Source organism: Siphateles boraxobius, unplaced genomic scaffold, assembly GCF_051911475.1.
Source record: "Siphateles boraxobius isolate OS27281-9 unplaced genomic scaffold, OSU_SipBor_1 68, whole genome shotgun sequence".
In the NCBI taxonomy this organism is placed as follows: Eukaryota; Metazoa; Chordata; class Actinopteri; order Cypriniformes; family Leuciscidae; genus Siphateles; species Siphateles boraxobius.
The window spans coordinates 6516898-6538594 of record NW_027509195.1 but is presented as its reverse complement, the minus strand read 5'-3'; the positions used below and the strand labels follow the sequence as shown (position 1 = coordinate 6538594).

General features: G+C 37.6%; 1 protein-coding gene across 1 annotated transcript; it reads left to right on the top strand.

Annotated features, from left to right (window-relative positions):
• Positions 1-249: 249 nt before the first annotated feature.
• Positions 250-21602, top strand: sdcbp2 (syndecan binding protein (syntenin) 2). The gene is made up of 9 exons (XM_077214303.1): positions 250-475; positions 5398-5449; positions 5744-5840; positions 8599-8699; positions 11226-11384; positions 16745-16920; positions 19491-19662; positions 19857-19948; positions 20900-21602. Exons 2-9 carry the CDS (start codon positions 5399-5401, stop codon positions 20952-20954), a joined length of 903 nt encoding a protein of 300 aa, XP_077070418.1. The 5' UTR covers positions 250-475; position 5398; the 3' UTR covers positions 20955-21602.
• The last annotated feature ends 95 nt before the right edge of the window (positions 21603-21697 follow it).

The following is a 21697-nucleotide window of genomic DNA, read 5'->3' as shown; positions in this document are numbered from 1 at the left end:
AAACATATTTGAATGATTATAGTTAATGAACTAGTAAATGTGATATATTGGTTAATTTGGAACTGTTAATTTGGTATTCCACCACTACCATCAAGCATATCGAAATCTCTGGTCAGTCCAATAATTGTACAGTATTAACAGTAACTGGAGTAACTGTTACCATGCTAGTTTTTGGCAGTCAGAGTGCCTGAGCTAAAGTTAATAAGTAATAAAAGAATAAACAGAAGTTGTAGCCCAGCCTCTCAGTGTCAACGAGAAGCGAACAACGTCATGAAAAAAATGAAGTCTATAGCAGGAAGTAAACTGAGCTACAAAGCATAATAGAAACTGTACGCACACACATACTTTCTGTCTCTCTCACTTCTGCGCCAACCTAAAGAGGAAAGGGTCCCATCTACTGTGCTCAGCTTGTTTACATCCCTTCTCATTACATTTACCCCATTTCTTCAGAAGTCACTCGTCTGAAAGCCGAAAGGTAAGACGCGACCCTCTCTAATCTGAATATCGTTGTTTCAATGATCTTTAGAGTGTTTTATTCAGTCAGTCAGGTATGTGGGACACGCTGGCTAACCGAAGCTAAACTTAACTAGGCTGCTGCTGCTAACGTACACGTAGAACAAAGACGTGTTAGTGTTCACTTTACCGTGTTCGTCATTCCGTTGTATATATTAAGGTTTTGTTAGTAAGTATATTTTTTTGTAACACATTACCTGGCCATTATTTTAAGGAGAAAGAAATCGAACTTTATTCGTGTAATTAGCATGATTGTGTGGGTTGCTAACGGAGACTAGCTCGAGAGCTAAACAACAAAAACAGTCAAACAGTTCGACTGCTTATATTTTGAGTTAATTTTGTTTACTTCATGGTGACATTGAGTAAAACCTCAGTTTATATTAAAAAACAATTGACATGCTTTTATTGCCTTTGTTTACAGTTTTTGGGTAATTTAGAAGAGACAATATTTATAAAGTCTTTATCAGATAGGCTAAACTCTTAGATTTTATATAATAGAGAGAGAGAGAGGAAGAAAAAGCACATTTATAACTCAACTTTCTTTAAATACACGTTTAGCCAGTTAACATGATTATAACATGCATTGTTCGTCAGACAAACATGACGTCGATTTGATGTTTGCCACGTAAGTTAACATTGAATCAAAATTTCCAGGTGACGCATGTGTGTTAATGTGCATTAAATGTTGATAATTTCAGGATATGTGTCACCGACATATGAAACCTAGTCATTTGTTGAGAAACAAGTTTTACTTTCGATTATACCTGTATGTTCAGTCAATAATGGAAAGAACTGAATTATTGATGACTGAATAGCTTAAAAGAAACAAACAATATAGTGATGCTGACAGAGAAACCTTTAAAGGCTTATAACCTAGTTTTCCTTTGTTTTTTTGTTCTTGTTTTTGTTGGATGAAGGGACTTTCCCACATAATGACATCAGTTAGCTGGACTTATTTCATCATTTTCGTTTATGTCAGAAGGATAGTGTGTAGTAGTCATAATAAAATATATCTTATTTAGTTAATGACAGCGGTATTATATTTCCTCATAAGCCGTGGATTGGATATTACAACAGGAATCCTTTGCTGGTCTCAGTCAATAGAGTTGCAGACTGTTGCCATGGGAGATCCGTTTATTATGCTCAGCACTCATTCAGTCTGCCTGAAAATCAGCTTTGCCCATTTCTCCCCCATACCAAAGGCCCCTAATCCACTCAACCGGACAGTTATCCACTGGCTTTGCCCCTGACTTAAGTTTGCTCTGGTGATTTTTCTTTAATAAATTGCGTGGAAAGTAGTCCACATTTAGTAAAAGATGTCATCTAAACCAGATTCAATCAGTGTGAAATCATTCTATTGCTAATGCATTATCTTTGCATTAGTGATGCTTTCCCCAATGTTGGTTGATCTATTCAGCTAAGGTAACATGGTTATTAATATATTTATTAGTATTTTATTTTTGTATTGTTTTGTTTTTTTAGCTGAAACTTAAAAGTAACTTGTGCTCATTTTAATTTTATTTGAATTTTGGAATCATAGGTTCTGTTTCCCTTTTGTTTTATATTTATTATGTTTATGATTTTATTTTAACAGTTAGGTCTAACAAATGTTTGAGTTTTTGTTAAAGACGGAATTAAATAATTCAGCCTATTTATTTTCTAACCTCTTTTATTGTGAATGATTCATCTGTGCACGTTTAATTATTATTATTTTTCACCTCAGCATTTTTAATTAAACTATCATTGATATCCTAGTGACATATCCCAGAGACCTCCATTCATTTTCTCCACATAAAACTCACCCATTTCTTACAATCGACTGCAAGCTCACATTCATATTCTACTCCATCCATTCACTTTCTTCTCTTTTTGACAAATTCCTTCACTAGAGTACGTTGTAATATGGAAAAAACGATCTGCCGCTACTTCTGTTTCTTTGTGACCTGAATGAAAATACTGATAACAAGTGTTGACATCAGATGACTCGCAATGAGATTCCCAGCTGTCCTTTATGCCTGCTGGATTTGACACACTTTGTGTCCACAGTTGATTCACTTGATTTCTGGCGAGAAGCTTCAAACAATAGAGGCACACATGTCTGTAGATTGCTTACTGTCTCCATTAGGCCACTATTTGGAGACATCTCTACTTTAGTGGAGTGCTCTTGCCAGGAAATAATGGCCCTTTTGTACCACAGAGACATTCTTATGTGATGAGATTGAGAGACTGTGTTTGTGTGGTAGGAGCCTGTCTGATTTAGTGCCGTTTCTGACATGTTGGTTGCGGTTGAATCGTCAGAGCAGATATTTCAGTGCATGTTTGCTCTCACATATCACGGTCTGTGTATGATGAGAAGAGGGCGTATGTGTTGGTTTGCATGAGCTGTTCTGTGTGCACTAGTGTGGGAGTTTATTCATGAGAGTGTGGGTGAGAGTTTTCTTTTTGTACTTTTTGTAGTTATGTCTGTCTGTGAACGTTTCTCAGATATGTACAAAATGTCAGCGTGTAGGAGCATGTGCTTTAGCTTTAGTCTTGAATATGACATTACGGGATAAGCAACTCCAGTCTCTTTAATCTGGTTGTAAACCTGTATGTTCCTACATGCGTTAGAGAGCTGTTTGTTTCATTTCCAGTCACTGGCAGTGCTCCAGTCGGACAGATTCTAGCTAAATACTTCCCGTTTCCTATTTCAGTTTGTTCATATAATGAGCGACTAACTATTTCCAGTAGTATGTGGGATGTCTCTTTAGAGAAGTGAGGCAATGTGGAATTTCTCCCATTTCCCAACATGCAACCATGCATAGCTTCTTTTTGCTGTTACTTAATGTTTCTTGCTAGAAACTAGTATTTTGGATTAGCTTTGTCCAATGCCTGTATAACCATATGATCCACAGGGTGTTGCTTTAGGCTCTTGTTGAGCATTTCATGCTCCTTGCTTTCTGCTGTCGTGACGTGTACAGTAACCCGATGATCTACATGCAGTGGTATTGTTGACTGAAATACACAATACGTCATGTGATCACTGTCATATGATTATGATGACTAATGTCAGCGCCTATCAATCACATGCTTCTTGGCCTTTCCTCTAGTAACTTGTAAATCACTCCCTCATATCTTCCATTCAGGGTCTTCCTTTCTTTCTTTATGTAGTTTAATTTCTTTGTACATCACTGGCTCATTCTCTTTCCCTTCATTCTCTTTTTTTCTCCCCCTTCCCCTTCCCAGTAATGGATTTGTTCTCAGTAAAGCACTTAACTTCTCATTGATCTTCCACTATAAGATGAAGAGCGCAGTCAGGCCGTATTTAATTCTGTTTGGACTTGGACATAGTTAGTAGTGCTTTGGCTCTGTAGTGATGATTTCTGGTGGGATGTTCCTAGTTAAATGTGGACGGGATGTTCAGGTCCTTAATTTTTTTAATCATGAACTTTAGTCCTCCTCATTAAACTGCTTTTTATTCTTGCTTGGCAATTTAATTTTGCAAGTAAACCTTTTGATATAAAGTCACATTGTAAAGTACCAGAATGTTCAGTTTATAATGAATAGTTCTGAAATGTATGTTTATGTTATGCGTGTATGGTAGTGATGTGTTATGGATGTTTTGGATGCGGAAGTTACTAGTTGCAATTGTTGAAATTGTTGCTGCTGTCCTCAACCAAAAAATCTCAAGGATTGAAGTATGCCCACATTTCTGTAATGGCTTGAGTCGGTCTACTCTAAAAGTGTCAAAGCTAGATGCCATTTCAGAATGTTCACTAAGATTTTTGAATCTTCAGAATGTTTACTAATGCTAAAATGGGTGAATAACTATTTATCCAATTTTATTTTTGACTGAAATCTAATATATAATATTATGTAAATTATATATTAGTATTCCATCATCATCATCATCATCATCAAATATATATATATATATATATATAATACAAATGTAACATATTAAAAAAAGAATTAATATATAATATATATAAACATAAAATAAAAAGTATTATAATAGTAACATTTTTAATTATTATAATATTAATAATTAGATATAATTATAGTTTTAATAAACCTGAGACAAAAATTTCAAAAACTAGGTTTGATGTAACAGTCTGAAGTTTTTTAAATGTGTAATTTTATTGCTATTTTATCTGTTATACATGGCATTTTTTATTATATTGTTATGTAAGCATTCATTCAATTAAATAGACTTAACTCACGGTTATTGATGTTGCTAGCATCATACTCTTCTGTTTGAGTTATTGGAGCAAGACTGTCCAATCAAATAATTTTAAGTCAAATCAAATAATTGTATTTTTATTTGCACATATGGACTGAGTGTTGTAGGTTTTTATGTGTGCCTCTTCCTCTTGTGAAGTGAAATTTGCTCCTATGTCTGAAAGTGCAGACAGAGTTATTGTAGGAATTATTATAATTTCTGGTGGTTTATCGACATGTCAATGAGGATGACTGTGCAGAAGACACAGATGGTCTCAGAGGTGGATCATTTCACAACGTGAAAGCAACACCACCACTGAGCTAATGCCTGGAGACATCCGTGTGTGTGTGTGGTGGTGGGGGGTGTTTGATTTTTTTTTTAGAGAATCACAGTCGTGAAGATGTCAGTCAGAATGGAGAATCCTGATGAATTCACTGTGTTTTTGTTCCTGATTAAAGCAGCAGTCGTTGTCTGTATGCTCCTAATACACTCCCTGCTCTATCCCATCTAATTGGTATAGGTTTCAATTCCTGCTGGAATCATGTGGTTGCTAGTCAGTTGAAAAATGAACTCAGGCAATATGGCTCTATTTGAGCTCACTGAAAGCATGGTTTCTTGTGTTTCATATGCACGGTGTCTTATTCCCCCATTTTCATGTTGGTACAATTGTGTGTGTTTTCTAGGATGTCATTGTACCCATCCCTAGAGGACCTTAAAGTGGACAAGGTCATTAGGGTAAGCAGTGTTATTTTAGTATTATTTAAATACTATTATATTATCTAATAATATTTTGAATTACCTTTATTTTTCTATATATATTTTTCAAATTATTTTTATTTCATTATTTCAGTACTTGAACTTATTTCAGTTAGTTTGCCAAGCCAATCTATCTCATTTATTTTATTTCAGCTTTATAATAAAAAAACAAATGCTTTTTAAAGGGTTGGTAGCCGTCCCCATGATTAAGGCACTTTAAAAGATTTAGGATTGAAGTATAATTCAATGTTCACATGTGGTCTGCTCCTCTAGGCACAATCCCAGTTTGCAGATGTCACTTCCAGTACCCCAGCCATCACTCAGGGGGCCTACCAGCCACAGCCTGCCATACAGGGGATGCCAAGCTCCAGTGAGTCCGGGCTCTGCCTGCCTGTCTGTCTTATGCTTCTTACATCGTCTATCTTGCTTCCCTCTCCCTTATCATGCCATTCTCTCATTCATTTCTGGAGTGCTGAGTGAGATCTGTTTTTATAGAGATGAAAGGCATGCTAGTGTTTTGTGCGATTGTCAAACAGGAAATGAAGACATGCCTTAGGGGATCTGGGAGCAATTCAACAACAGTGCATAAGCCTTTCCTATTTCCTTTTTTTATCTTTGTGTAAAACAAGTGCTCAAGTTGAACCCCTCTTTTCGAGGCAGCACTACCTTCCATCTATATGTTCTCATTAGCCGTGTTTCCACTGTCGGGCCAAAAGCAAGCATGTTAGTGAATGCCAGTCACTTCCGGGACTTCATCAGGGCCAACGGCCAGGTTTTTTTTTGCCTGCCGAATACCTTGCTCCAAAGCGTGCCAAATGGGGCTTGAGGAGTGGTCATGAACAAAGGCAGAGAGGGTAATTACCATGGCTCATTTCCCATGTTATTATATCAGGCTACCTAACTTCAACATTTAAGACATTTTGAACCATTTTCAGCTCATAACTCACTTTCAGACACCAGCGAGTGTTTGAAATAACCTCCTCGCGATCCGGTGGCGATTCTGATCACCATTTGAGGCAGAAATATACAGTATTTATATGCAATCAGTCCCTCCAGAAAAACGCGATTATGCGATCGCATGATTTAGTGCATAATCACCCAAAGTCCGCATATTCATGCGGGGGTCGAATTTTTTCAAATACGCCGCACTTTCGCCGTGTAAATTGCCGATTTCCGTGCAAAATATGCGGGGCTTGCATGATTTCATAATCCTCGAATTTTCGTTGCAAAAAAGTCACATATATCCTAGCAGAAAGTTGAAAAATGTTGCGTTTGCTTCACACAAGAGCAGCCATTTCCCCCTGTTTCCATGGGAACCTTATGTAGTGACGCAATTGCGCGACGGGATAGCTCACAGCTGAAGTTATTGCAGAGGCCAGACAGACTCACCGAGGCGATTGATATCTCACAACTCGCTCTTTATTCCCAAATCTAACTCGTATAACTGTCTGTCACACATTCTACCGTCACATTGTTACTTAATAAACAAAATAAGATAAAAGTAGCATCAAACAGAAATTACCCGCACACATAGGGTGTTCGAGGCGCAGATACAATATAACACTGCAGACAGTTCAACAGGGAGCGCGCAGCTCTTAAAGGGGCCACACCTTATTTACACTCGTTACAGTCTGAAATAAAACAAGATGAGAATTTGAATATTCCCAGCACTTTCTAAGATGTAGTATGCTTGCTTGGAAGTAATAAGAAATGACTCTTTACATTAAGGTAGTAGCCTAGTGAGAACAGGGTGTTGGGGGAATCACTTTTTTTCTCTTTTTCATCAAACCACAGTTTTTGCAAGTTCCTGCAATTTTGCAAGTTCCCGCAATTTTTGCAAGTTCCCGCAATTTTGGCCTCTGTGCTTGAGGTCCGAGGCTATTGGCCCCACCCTGCACGTTGTTAGCCCTGGTGGCTATTGTGTCCCTGTTTGAGGCCTCTCTGGACACTGCCAGGATATTACACAACAAGAATTTTAAAAAATAGCTTTTAAGGTGGCCATATTTTTTTAGAATGTGCTTGACAACCTCCTGTTCTGTAAAAGTATATCCAAGTTATGCATATATAATGTGATATATGTATATTGATAGAATCCTGAAAAAGTAACACTATCTATTCTAACAGTACGCAAAAATGACGGTTCTTTACATACCTTGGTTCGGTGTGTTTTCGGTACAGCTGGGGAAAAACAAACTGTGTTTTACTGACAAACAACAAAAAAGTCTGTTAATGCAGTGCAATACGCACTGCAGTTCATGGTGCTGTTTTAATTGGGGGAAGAGATTTGAAGTGCTTAAACTTTTGGATGCAAATATGTTAGCTTAATATTTTAGAATAAGAATGATTGTGCTCCCATTGTAATTGCTCCTATTTGATGGATGGCAGATGTGTTCACAACATCAAAGTATATAACGATTTTGTCCCATCCTTAAGTTTGAAATCATGTTCCGCACACAAAGGTTCTGCTTGTGCAGTGGTTAATACAATACTATTATTTGCATTTGTACTATTATTGTATGTGTATTATTAAACACTATTATTTGTACACAAACGTACCTAACTGAAAGACCCATACTCAACATTTTCAGTACGAATATGTGTGTACCGCTATCCATCTATGCTGTTCATTTGAACTTTCTAATCATATTTATTTTCAAAGTGTAGATTTTTTAATTTTTTTATGTATGTCTGGACCTTATCACACAGTGTAGAAATCTAGAATGACTGCTGTGCTAGTTTGTGTAAACCTAACACTAACATATTTCACAGGCAGACATTTTCCTATCTGAGCGCTGGGGAAAGCAGGAGAAAGAGAAACGAGCATTGTAGCCATGATTCAACTCAGGAAATAATTACTGGTTGGAAACATTCATGGCCAGAATCTGAAACCGGCGACTGTAGATGACTGACACTTGAACTCTGTTCTTCACAGTTTTTCACTTGCTTTTTTCACTTGCTTAATGCTGTTATAAAGCAATCTCTGATTTTTTTAAAACTACAGAATAAAAAAAAAAAATCTACAGGTTCATGGCTAAATCATCACTATGCTACTATGTTGGCTATTAGCTCTGTATCATAATAGAGAATTCAAAACTTCAATATGTAATGCTTTCTGTCTCTCCATCCAGCTCTGTATCCGAATCTCGAGGAGCTGGGAGATTATATGGGCCTCAGTCTGAACAGTGATGAGGTCCAGAGAAACCTCGCGCTGGTCCCGGTGGCTGACAGTGTAAGTATGTGCATGTTTCTGTTGCTTTAGCATGACTTAAATGTGTTAAGTACAAATGACAAAACGGTAGCACAAAAGTTGATTGTCTCTGAGTACACATTTACTTTTAGAGTTCAGTGTGGGTTTATCTTCCCTGTTCTAAGGATTGCCACTCATCAATAAATATTTGTTGTATGCAAATAATGACATTTCAGAGTCTCAAATGCTTTCCTAGCAGTGCTAGCTAAACCACTCTTTCCACCTTGCCTTGTACAATATTTTCTCTGTTAAAGCAGCCAAGGTAATTGTGTAAGCATTGAAAAGGCGGCAGCTATGTATGCGTGTTAGCATTTGTGCTTTTTCCCCTCTTTTTTTCTGTGAATAGTGCAAACTGGCCACAGGGTGTCTTAGCATAACCCATAATTCTTTTCAGCATCATTCCTGGAAGCAGAGCTCAGGAATGACTCATGCACCATAAGGCCTGTGTTGGAGTGTTGCTAATAGGGTGCTTTCTAAAGGCATCTTAAAATGATACTCGCTGTTCTGTTCAAGTACTAAACATTAGACCAGCATCTCCCAATCTTTTTTGTACCATCACAGCCCCATCAATAAGGCTCAAGTACCCATTTATCAACACCAAACCAGAAATGCATTTCTCTTCACTAATACGGCTGATATCATACATTCAGCTTTATTGTTAATATTGTTGAAGCTGCTTAAAAAAACATTACTGTCGGTGAAAAACAGACTCACAAGATTTAATCACAATCATTTAATTGGTAAGTTGCATTAGATATCAATAACAATAAGCTACAGTTCGTATTTATCTAGGTTTAGGTTAATATATTCTTAATATATAATATATCACACTTTTTTTTGCGTGTGTAAAGTTACATAAATAAGAATTAGTTACATTGTATTATAAAAGAACAAAAATTAACAATGAACAGTATATTCATTGTTAATTTTTGTTCTTTTATAATACAATGTAACTAATTCTTATTTATGTAACTTTACACGCAAAAAAAAGTATTAGTTGGAGCCATAGTCTTGTGGGCAGCGATTCCGAGTTCAAGTCCCGGTGTGGTGAAGAGATGAGTCTCAGCTTAGGACCCAAGCAATCTGATTGGTTCAATGCATGTTTTATGGGTAATCGCTTTAGTGCCTGGTTACAAATCAGATATCACTTTATTATACAAGTCATTTGAACTACGTTATAACGACCATTAATGTCTTTTAACTTATATGTTTCAAATACTAGTATATAATCGAAGCTATTGATTGTGAAATTAAACATTTCTCGTTCTTAGTGTTTTTTTAGTTAGCTTAGATAGTAGCATATAGCATACAGCTATCCAAAATTAGCGTTTTTTCACCATCTACGATATTTTTTCGATACAAAACTTTGATTACAAATATGATACAGGCACAATTCTGTTTAAGAATTAATTATGGCATGACATATATATATTATACCTAATTGGTTAATTATTTCCAAGTCTCTTGTGATGGTACATCGACTTACAATAGGTTGAATGACACGTCTTCCATAGCCTGACGGGGTCTGTAGTGTTTTTAATCGTACTTTTAAACTTCGGGTTTCGGGTAGTAACCGGCAAACAAAGAGAGCTACAAAATTTGACTGCTTTACGGCATATACGTCACTTCCACCAACACCCCCACTTCCTTAAAATCGCAGGGCTGTCAAGTGTCACACATTGAGCGTGACAGTCACTCATTTCGGTCTTTTGTCACGCTCTCCCGCCACACATTGTATTTCTCACGCTGAAAAACTATTTGTAATATATTTAATATGCCGCAGCGCCCAAAACTCTGGCCGCGCCGCTCTCACTGTGGAACAGGCATGAATTCAAGCGCGTCTCCTCTGGTGTTGTTCGTCTGGTGTTGTTAGCCAATCAGAAAATGGCACTATTGTATCTGGGTAACATTTAATTCAACAACCAATGACACCCCGTAGTCTGGGGTGTTTTTTGTCTGCCTGACTATGTTACGGAAGCTATCTTATCCTCCGTTTATCTTCATGAATCAGGTAATGATTATTTGTCTTGCCTCAAGCTATAATGCAAATCGATTTGTAAAATTTGCAGATTTTATTTATGGTAGCTTGATATTATAATATTGACGATATATGGTTATCTACCACTCAAACATTGCATTGAAGTATCTTATAGATTCAGTAAAATGGTAACCAATAGACTAGGCTACTATAATGACACTGGCTTGTAAACGTGATCATCGCGATCATTTGTCGTTAGAAAAAAAATAAAACCCTTGAAATTATATTCATATGACATCGTGAACCCCCCCCCCCCCCCCCCCTGTAGTTTAACAGCACGCTATGAGTGTATATTAGTTCCATTTGTTTTTCCGTTTTGGTATCTGGACCAGGGTTTTTAACCCGTAAAAGATGATGCGTGATGTCAGACTTCACGAACAGATTCTACAGAAATAATTGTTAGTGTTGTATGTGACCAATACACTTACACATATGAGAATGAATTAAAATAGTTGTCTCTCTCCTGGCAGCAAGTGGCGGTGCCAAGTTGTCTGGGTGGCATGGTGCGGCCTGTGACTGGAGCAGATGTGGGTATTCGGAGGGCAGAGATTCGCCCAGGTCTTCGGGAGATCATCATCTGCAAAGACCAGGAAGGAAAGGTCGGCCTCCGACTCAAAGATATCGATAATGTGAGTAAAGCTTTTCGAATTAAACACTTCCTCAGAGTCATGACTGGTGTTGTGGTTTAAGGCAAGGCAAGGCAAGTTTATTTATATAGCACATTTCATACACAATGGTAATTCAAAGTGCTTTACATAGAAGAAATTAAAATAATCAAAAGAAATCAGAATAATTAAAACAGTTTAGAATAAAAGATAAAATACAGAAATCAGAATAATTAAAACATAAAATAAAATACAGTGCAAACAGTCGGACGAACAGTGGCACAGTGCTCATTCAGTAAATGCACAGCTAAACAGATGTGTTTTGAGTCTGGATTTGAATGTGACTACTGTAGGAGCACATCTGATCTCTTCTGGAAGCTGGTTCCAGCTGCGGCTGGCATAGTAGCTAAAAGCAGACTCGCCATGCTTAGAGTGAACCCTTGGTATTTCTAGCCGATGTGATCCTAATGATCTGAGTGATCTGTTGGGTTTATATTCAGTGAGCATATCTGCAATGTATTGAGGTCCTAGGCCATTGAATGATTTATATACCAGTAATAATACTTTAAAATCAATCCTAAATGTAACTGGCAGCCAGTGTAAAGACCTGAGGACTGGTGTGATGTGTTCATATTTTCTGGTTCTGCTCAGAATCCTAGCAGCAGCGTTCTGTATGAGCTGCAACTGTCTTATGGTCTTTTTGGGAAGGCCAGTGAGAAGTCCATTACAATAATCCACCCTACTGGTGATGAAAGCATGCACAAGTTTTTCTAAGTCTTGACTGGAAACAAAGCATCTAATTCTTGCAATATTTTTCAGGTGATAATATGCTGATTTAGTTATTGCTTTGACATGACTACTGAAACTAAGGTCTGACTCTAGAGACACACCCAGATTCCTGACTTGATTTTTAGTTGTTTGACCCCTAGACTGAAGGTATGCGTTCACCTTGAGAACTTCATCTTTGTTTCCAAACGCAATGACTTCAGTTTTGTCTTTGTTTAACTGAAGAAAGTTTTGGCACATCCAATTGTTTACTTCATCAATGCATTGGCAAAGGGAGTCAATGGGGCTGTAATCGTTAGGCGATAGGGCTAAGTAGAGCTGTGTGTCGTCTGCATAGCTATGGTAAGCGATTTGGTTCTTTCTCATTATTTGGCTCATTGGGAGCATGTACAGGTTGAATAGGAGTGGCGCAAGAATTGAGCCTTGAGGGACTCCGCATGTCATGGATGTCCACTCAGACTTATGGTCTCCTATACTCACATAATAACCTCTGCCTCCTAAGTATGACCTGAACCATTTTAGGACTATCCCAGAAAGCCCGACCCAGTTTTCCAGCCTGTCAAGAAGTATTTTGTGATCGACAGTGTCAAATGCAGCACTGAGGTCGAGTAGTACCAGCACTGATAATTTGCCTGTATCAGTATTTAAGCGAATATCATTTATTATCTTTATGAGCGCGGTCTCTGTACTGTGGTGCGGTCGGAAACCAGATTGAAAATGGTCAAAGTATCCATTCGAGCTTAAGAATTTGTTCAGCTGATTGAAGACAACTTTTTCAATGATCTTGCCTATGAAAGGAAGATTTGAGATCGGTCTATAGTTGTTTAATATGGTCTTATCCAGATTGCTCTTTTTCAGGAGGGGCTTGACAACAGCAGTTTTCAGGGAGGTCGGAAAACTCCCAGAGAGAAGTGAGGCATTTACCACTTCTAGGAGATCTGCTTCTAAGCTGTGTAACACATTTTTGAAAAAAGATGTGGGAAGTGCATCAAGGGCGCAGGTTGATGTTTTTAGTTGCTGTACGGTTTCTTCCAAAATTTTGCCATCAATTTCTTCGAAATCAGACATAGTTGCTACTTTCTCGTGCTGTTGTTTGATCTGCCTGACCCCAGCGCAACTCAAGGATGAGCTGATCACCTTTCTGATATTATTGATTTTCTCAGAGAAGAAAGAAGCAAACTCACTGCACTTTCTCACTGAGAGCATTTCACTGGGAATCTGGCTTGGGGGGTTTGTCAGTCTCTCTACAGTAGCAAAAAGAGTGCGCGTGTTGTTTATATTGCTGTTTATAATATTCGAGAAAAAAGTCTGTCTAGCTTTGCTTAGTTCCTTATTGAAAGCATGGATGCTGTCTTTGTAGATGTTATAATGGACTACAAGTTTTGTCTTCCGCCACATGCGCTCTGCTTTTCTGCATTGTCTTTTCATATTTTGCACTGCTGTTGAGTTTCTCCAAGGTGCTTTTTGTCTGCCACTCTTCTTCCTGACTTTCACAGGAGCAATATCATCAATTACACTCTTAACTTTTGAGTTAAAAGAATCAAGGAGAAAATCAACAGAGTCAGCAGATATGCTTGGTGTTAAAGATATAGCCTTCATAAATAGTACACTAGTATTCTCATTTAAGCATCTCTTCTTGACAGACACAGATCTAGCTTCAATGGCAGGAGAGATCAATATATCAAAGAAAATACAAAAATGATCAGACAGTGCTACATCCTTAATAACAATTGATGAAATGTTTAGACCCTTACTGATAAGTAAATCTAGAGTGTGTCCACGATTATGTGTGGCTCCATGTACATGCTGAGTCAGATCAAAAGTTTTTAAAACAGTTTTGATTTCTTTTGCCATATTGTTTTCTGCATTATCTATGTGAATGTTAAAATCTCCAGCAATGGCAAAGCAGTCAAACTCTGAGGAAATAGAACTTAACAGTTCTGTTAAGTTCTCAGCAAAAGCTGGAGAGTATTTTGGAGGCCTGTAAACAATGATAAGTAAAATGCGTGGAGCACCTTTTAACACAATACCCAGATATTCGAAAGACGGGTAATTCCCAAATGATATTTGCTTACATTGATAGACATCTTTATAAAGAGCAGCTAAACCTCCGCCTCTTCTGACACCTCTGCAGACACTCATAAAAGTAAAGTTAGGAGGGGCTGTTTCATTGAGGACTGTTGCACTGCAACTTTCTTCTAGCCAAGTTTCATTTAGCAACATAAAATCCAGGTTGTATGTGGTTATTAAGTCATTGACTAAAAGTGATTTATTTTTAAGTGAGCGGATGTTTAAAAGTGCTAACTTAACAGTCTTACTTTTTGTCCCCACAGCAATCTTGGTATGTCGTGTAATAGGCACCAGATTAGATGGGTTTGCTGTACGGCTTTTGAAGGCCTTAGACTTTCTATCATGTAATTGAACAGCAATAGAAAAACATACAGGCACACTGGGTTCCCGCTTGTTCTGTAAACATTTGAGAAAGTTATTGTTATCATAGCGGGGACCCGACACATATCACTGAGAGCTGGTATCAGTTGTTTTTGGTTCACCTCGAGCCGCCGGAGGAGGGTGTGGGCCCTGGCGCTGTGGCAGAGGCCGAAGAGCTCTCACAGGGGGAGGGGGAGGGCGAGCTGGGCCCGTAGGCTTTGGTGGTTGTGGGGCCTGGCGTTTTTTGGTTGGTATCTGGGGGCTCGCAGCAAAAGAGTGGGATAGTCTAGTTCCAGCGTGCACCAGTTGTTCCATTTTCTCTGAGAAGCACAGAAGTGGAGATGCTGGAGAGAGTGATAATGTTTCCAGTGAGAGTGATTTTTGCTCTGGTGTTATTGGAGGCTGTAATATGCTGTCCTGGTTTCCCTGGCTGTATTCCAGAAAGTCGTCCTTGGGTGCTGTATATTGGAGCAGTGCTGGTATGTCACAGTCTGTCTGTGGTGAGCTCTGTGGGCAGGGCTCAGCTGAGATTGTGTCCGTGAGCAGAGGTTGTTGTGGCTGAGTGGTGTTATCACTGTCCTTGTGTGATGTGTCAACCGCATGTCCATTCAGGGGCTGAAGTGAAATCCTGTGGTCATTCATACTGTATCCAGGTGTGTGTGTGCCATTCAGGTTGAGTTGATTGGCACACATTGCAGAAGGATGACGGAGGGAGAAGTAGATATTGTCCTTTAGCATTCTTGAACCAAGTTTGTTTGGGTGGTGGCCATCCTGTTGAAACAGTTGCCTCTGACTCCAGAAAAGATTGAAGTTGTCAATAAAGTTCACTCCTTTTATATTGCAGGTTTTTTGCAGCCATGTATTAAGCCCAAGCAACCGTGAAAACCTGTTTGTTCCTCTTGCTGGGAGTGGTCCACTGATGAATGTTTGAACTTTCAGTCTTTTAAGTGTTTCAAAAAGTTCATTGAAATCCTTTTTAAGAAGTTCCGACTGCTCTTTATGAATATCATTCTTCCCCACATGAATGATCAGTCGATTTGCAGTCTTATGTTTCATCAGAATGTTCTGAAGTTCCCTGTTTACATCAGATGTTGTTGCTTGTGGAAGGCAGCACGTTGTTGTATCCCTGCTATTAATGTTTCTGATTACGGAGTCGCCCACTATCAGAGTCCTGGGCTCGGCTGCACTGTGAGCTGAGTGCCGCTGTCTGCTCGACCTTGAGCCCCAGTTAGCATCAGTGTTAGCTACTGGCTGATTCTGTCTGTGTGTGATCACATTCATCAAATTTGGGGATTCCTCATTCATTAATACTTCAAATCTGTTCTCAAGATGTATAGGCGGTGGTAGGAGACCAGTGTTTGCAGTCCTTGTCAGAGCCGTATCTGGGGTAGAGGATGCTACTGCAGTAATATGTGATGCTCGTGACAATCTGATGTCTCGAGTGCCTTTGGGTCTCGCACCCTGTTTGTGCCATCGATTAGTAAAACGATCGGCTTGTTTCTCTACACTCAGTATGGCCTGTCGAGAAGCACTAGATTCATGGGACTCACCGGCTGTATGCTGAGGACGTCCATGACGAAGCTCTGTTGTGTGTTCCGTCTGGTTTGGTGGTCCCGCAATTAACTTTGTTTCAAGAATTGCAATCCTTTGTAAAAGTCTGTGGCAGTTGGAGCAGCAAGTAGATTCCAGAGGAGGCATTTTCTTATCCTTATGAATGTAGGCAGTTTTGTTTTCTCTTCCCCGGAATGTAAGCTTTCAGTGGGAGGCTGGTTGAATAAAATAATTCTGCTTTTTTTTGTAGTAATCCAAACGTTTGAGCACTGTGCTGATTTGCTGAAGTTAAAATTAGGTGATAAAAGGTGATAAAAATTAGGTGATAAAAGGAGATAAAATATAGAAATATAAAAGCGATAGAGCAAAGCGCGGAGCAGTAAGCGAGAGCGTCCGAACAGTAGCTGAGCAGGAAGTAGCTGTTACCAATTAACCTACATACCAATTACTTACTCAAAACTGTTTATTGTTTTGAGTAAGTAATTGGTATGTAGGTTAATTGGTAATATTTTCTAAGGCATTACACCATCATTCTCAGCATATGTGTTATTGTTATCATCATCAGGAGCCAGATGTCATTATCTTCACGCATGTCATTTCCATGTCATTGTCTTTAGGGAGTGTTTGTCCAGCTAGTGCAGGCGAACTCTCCAGCGGCTTTGGGTGGTCTGCGTTTTGGAGATCAGGTTCTGCAGATCAACGGGCAGAATGTTGCTGGCTGGAACTCAGATAAGGCCCACAAAGCTCTGAAGGCAGCAGCTGAACAACGCATCGAGCTCATCGTCCGTGACAGGTCAGTCATTTTCATCTATAAAGTATATGTTCTCAATACAGTACATGTTTGGTTCAGTAAGTAGTCTCTTATGTTCACACAGGCTGATCAAAAATACATAAAAAGTGTAACATTGTAAAATTGTATTGTAATTTATAATGTGTGTAGGTGTATATATCAAATCAAATATATAAATATAAACACTAACAAAATATTCATAGAAATTCACAGAATAAGCATGACAGGTGTATTACTATATTTGTGTTGTTCTTTGGTGCCTCCTGGTGGTTGAATTTTTTTTTTGACTTCAATATGAAAAGATGGAAAGTTACTATTGGATCCAAGTTAAGCTCTGTATCATCTGTGACATAGTGGGATTACCACAAAGTAAAGTAGTTTTTGCAATCTGTACCCACAAATTCATAAACCGTGCCCACGCTTTCGCAATCCGTTCCCACGGGTTTGTAAACCGTACTCACGGATTTGTGGCCTCTCCCCCAGTCTGTGCCGGATGATTCAACCAGGCCTCATGTTTAGGGATGCATTTCATTATGTTTAAACTTCATTTTTTTTAAATGGATACTTTCTTGAATTTTCTAAAAAACGATGTATAATAGAATAAGCAAAAAAAGACATATAAAAAAGAAATATAACACATTTCCAAAACTGTAAAAGGTTAGGTTATATAAAAATAAAACATTCATAAATCATTTTATGATAAACATATTACTGTCTTCAGTGAACTCATTTATAGTTATAAACGCAAATAATAATATTGATCATTTATTCTACATATTTAGAAGACGCTTTTATCCAAAAAAAAAGAACAAAGCAATTTGTCAAATGTCAGTCATAATACAGGTTAGACAATAAAAATACAGGGCTAAGATTATCACAAATAAACACAAGATTTTGGCGCATATCCAAGTGTTTGTGCAGAGTTCATTCGTTTTTCTTTTTTTAACCCGTAGGCTAATCGAATAACGAAAAATGAACGGTTGTTGTAGCAACAGCAAATGAAGCGGAGTTCGACCAATCATAGCGCTGGGTTCATTCCCCAAATAGCAAGCGGGGATGATTGACAGATGCGTAAGGCCTATCATTAAAAAGAGACTTAAAATCGGCAGCAATAAAGAATCCCGCTCGATCCCGCTTCCACTCCCGCGGCCCACACGCAGTCTGACTGAGTTCATAAGCGAGGACAGTAGAAGTCACAGCTTTTCTGACTCCTGAAGATAAACGGGCTGGGGTGGATGTGGAAAGTTGAAATATTGTTTTTAGTTAACTTAATCTGGATTCGATGATCACACGGGAGTGATCGCATGGATTAAAATACTTCGTCATTCATGGTCACTCAGATAAGAGGAAATCATTCAGCCATGCAAATTATAAAATGCTAAATTATGCATTTTAAATTTAAATGAACAATAAATCTAAATAAAATTAAAATCGCTATGGCTTAGTGATTATGAAAGATTTGTAATTTGTGGATTACTGATAAGCGTGAGTCTGAAGTTTATTTAATCATTCTCAGTGTTGAGAAACGTAGTCTGCATGTGTAATGTTATTGTGTTAATAATAACCTAAGTACCTAATTATGTTACATAATTATTTTGTATGAAAACTAGTGCATTAGTTAATTATGGATTAAAAGTACCGTTGTATCAGTGCTGCGCGAGCTCTCTCTCACAAAAACAGACCGCGCGCACAGAGAGAGAAGATAATTGTAAATTGACGGGCTAAGATTAAATTTTGTTTTGGTTGTGTTTTTTCTGTCCAAATGTCAGAAAGCATTTTGTATTATCCATCCGTGTTTTTAAAATTCGTTAAAAGACAGACGTTTTACTGTTAACACAGCCCCATATTTCGGATTCATCTAAACTTATACTTGATATTCTTTTTAGAATAAGTGATTCGTTTTGCTATTATTGGTCATGTGACAGGACTATTCATTGTCAACTATTTTCTATAAATATGTTTGTATTGGCTAACGTTTATTCAGCTAATGCGTGTCCTGTTTAAAATGTGCAATGTTCAAATGCAAAGACTGCACGTCACAAATAAAAGTCCTTTTTTCTGTGTGATTTAGTATCATATTTGGATATCAGAATAATAAATTAAGTAGCCTATCTTAAATGTACACATCTATTTGTTGTTGTCTTTTACTGTTTTCTAGGGGTTTCTTAATTTTAGACTAGTTATTAATCATGAATAAATATGACGTTTATAAATTAGTTCACTGAAGACAATCATTAAATAATTTATGAATGTTTTATTTTTTATATAACCTAATCTTGTGTTTGTATTATATTTATTTTTTATATGTGAAGTCTTTTTTTGCTTATTCTATTATACTGAGCTTTTCCTCACAAAAAACTGCAAAACTGAAGGCACGGTTTACAAATCTGAGAGCACGGATTAGAAACTCGTGGGTACGGTTTATTAATCCGTGGGCACGATTTGCTAAACCGAGGGAACAGTTTGAGAAACCGTCGCCATGGATAGTTTTTTTTTTTTCCCAACAGGTGACTTCCCGGGATCCGTAAAATAGAGATCAACTTTTGAATATATTTATATATTTTGTGTTCCAGACCATTCCAGCGCACAGTCACCATGCATAAGGACAGCTCCGGTCACGTGGGCTTCATCTTCAAATCCGGGCGCATCACGTCTCTAGTGAAGGATGGTTCTGCTGCCCGCAATGGCCTGCTCACAGATCACTACATCTGCGAGATCAATGGGCAGAACGTCATTGGACTCAAGGTGAGTTTTTTCAGGTTATGCCTTTAAATGTGGTCTCTGTACCAATTGTTTTTATAATAAAATCACAAACCCATAAATACAATGTTAAAAAAGGCATTTCAATATTAAACTGAGATCCATATCTATCACTTGCTGTAAGAAATCAAATTAGTTGATCAATTTGAGATTTGTGGAGTATTGTTTTCTGTCTCCAGGACACTCAGATCAAGGACATCCTGACCACATCTCCTACTGCCATGACCATCACCATCATGCCTAAGTTCATCTACGACCACATGATTAAGAAGTGAGACCCAGCTTTTTTTATACTCCTAAATTATCTAATAATTGTAATATAGCAGTTACAAATAATACAAATAAATTGTACCTGTATTTAAAAAAAATCTGCGTGTAATTACAGCTGTAAATAATTTCTGTATTTACATCTATAATTCACTGTTGAGCTTTCCCGTAAACCTTAACCCAACATCAAATCTACCCAGTAGAGCTGCACGATTCAGGATAAATTGAGAATCATGAACTTTTTTTGTTGGTTTAAAATAGGGAGCACGTTTTCCCCCTTATTCTGAATAGACAACTGAACAAAATAACATAGGCTAATTTACTCAAGGTTTTGACAAAATGTTAATTGCTGCAGTCTATTTAAAAAAAAATGTTTTTAGTTAATTTAAATTATTTACAACAAATCGGTTTAAATGATTGATTCAATGACTCACTCGTAAAGACTTTCATTACCCCATGAATCAGCGTTTTCAATAAATCTCTTGAATCAATGGTTCAATTGCAAATGCATTTTTTAATAGTCACTTGTCGCCATCTACTGGTGCAACAGTATAACTGATAAAATAGTTATTTGAAGCTTTCAAATGGCAATTTACTCTATGTTGATGGCTACTGTAGTCATCAGTGTTTATACCCGAACTAATAAACTTTTATCCCAGTGCTTTGGTGATAATTTGAGTTTGTAACAGAAATAACAATACCTTGTTGTTGAAATGACAGTTTATAAAGCTGTTTCATATCTGTACATGGCCACTGCTCTCTCTGGGTCAGCAGTAGCGCCAACACAGATTTGAATGTTCCCTGTGATCATACTTGTTAATAAATTACTTCTTAATGTGTATTAAGCTTACAGTGTGACATGAACAAAAACAGACATCAATAATCTGAAGAATTTGTATCAAAAATAATTGTCAGGCAAAATGTTCTGATGACAGCTCTAATCTGTGTATTGCAGGATGTCAAGCGGCCTGCTAAAGTCCTCAATGGATCACTCTGTGCCTGAGGTCTGAACACAGGAGAACACGCACACCCCCTTCCAAAATGCCTACAATCTCTCGCCTTCCCATTGGAGCCTTCCACCACATGGGTCATCTATCACTGATGGGATAAACCTCCTCAGTCACATTCATTTATAACATGTACAAATGGCCTTTTTTATTTTACTTGTTGGCTGTTATTGTTTTGCCTTCTAGTTCTTGATTCTGTCCTTCATGTCATTGTTGCCATTCTTTAATTGTTGTCACATTACATGTTATATAATAATCCATTGTCTTATTGAGTATTATTATTATCCGATTATTTTAATTTAGCTGGGAGGCAAGTGGTTAAAAACTGAATCTGAGCTTCCTTTTTGAAAAGCATTAGCTTCAACACTCCTATCTTTTCCATTTCTCCCACTATGCACAAACACTTTGTTTTTTTGAACATCTATACGCCAAGACAGCTGTACTCTGCCAGAATGAATCATTGGCCAGAAGTTGTAATTTGACAACTCATTTCTTATTGATTTTGAACATGTTTTTAGGTGTTTAATCTTTGATGATATTCTGTCATTATCCTGTAAATGTTTTAGTGTCTCTAAAAATTTATATACGAATGTAACCTGAAGACTGAAATTATTACAAAAATAAATAATCATCCTGGTGATACCATTGGAATATATTGCTCAAATATATATATATCGAAATGTTTTAAGATGGTCTACACATTTGTTCTTTTTCAGATGATTAGGAACTTGAAACAACGGATGTAA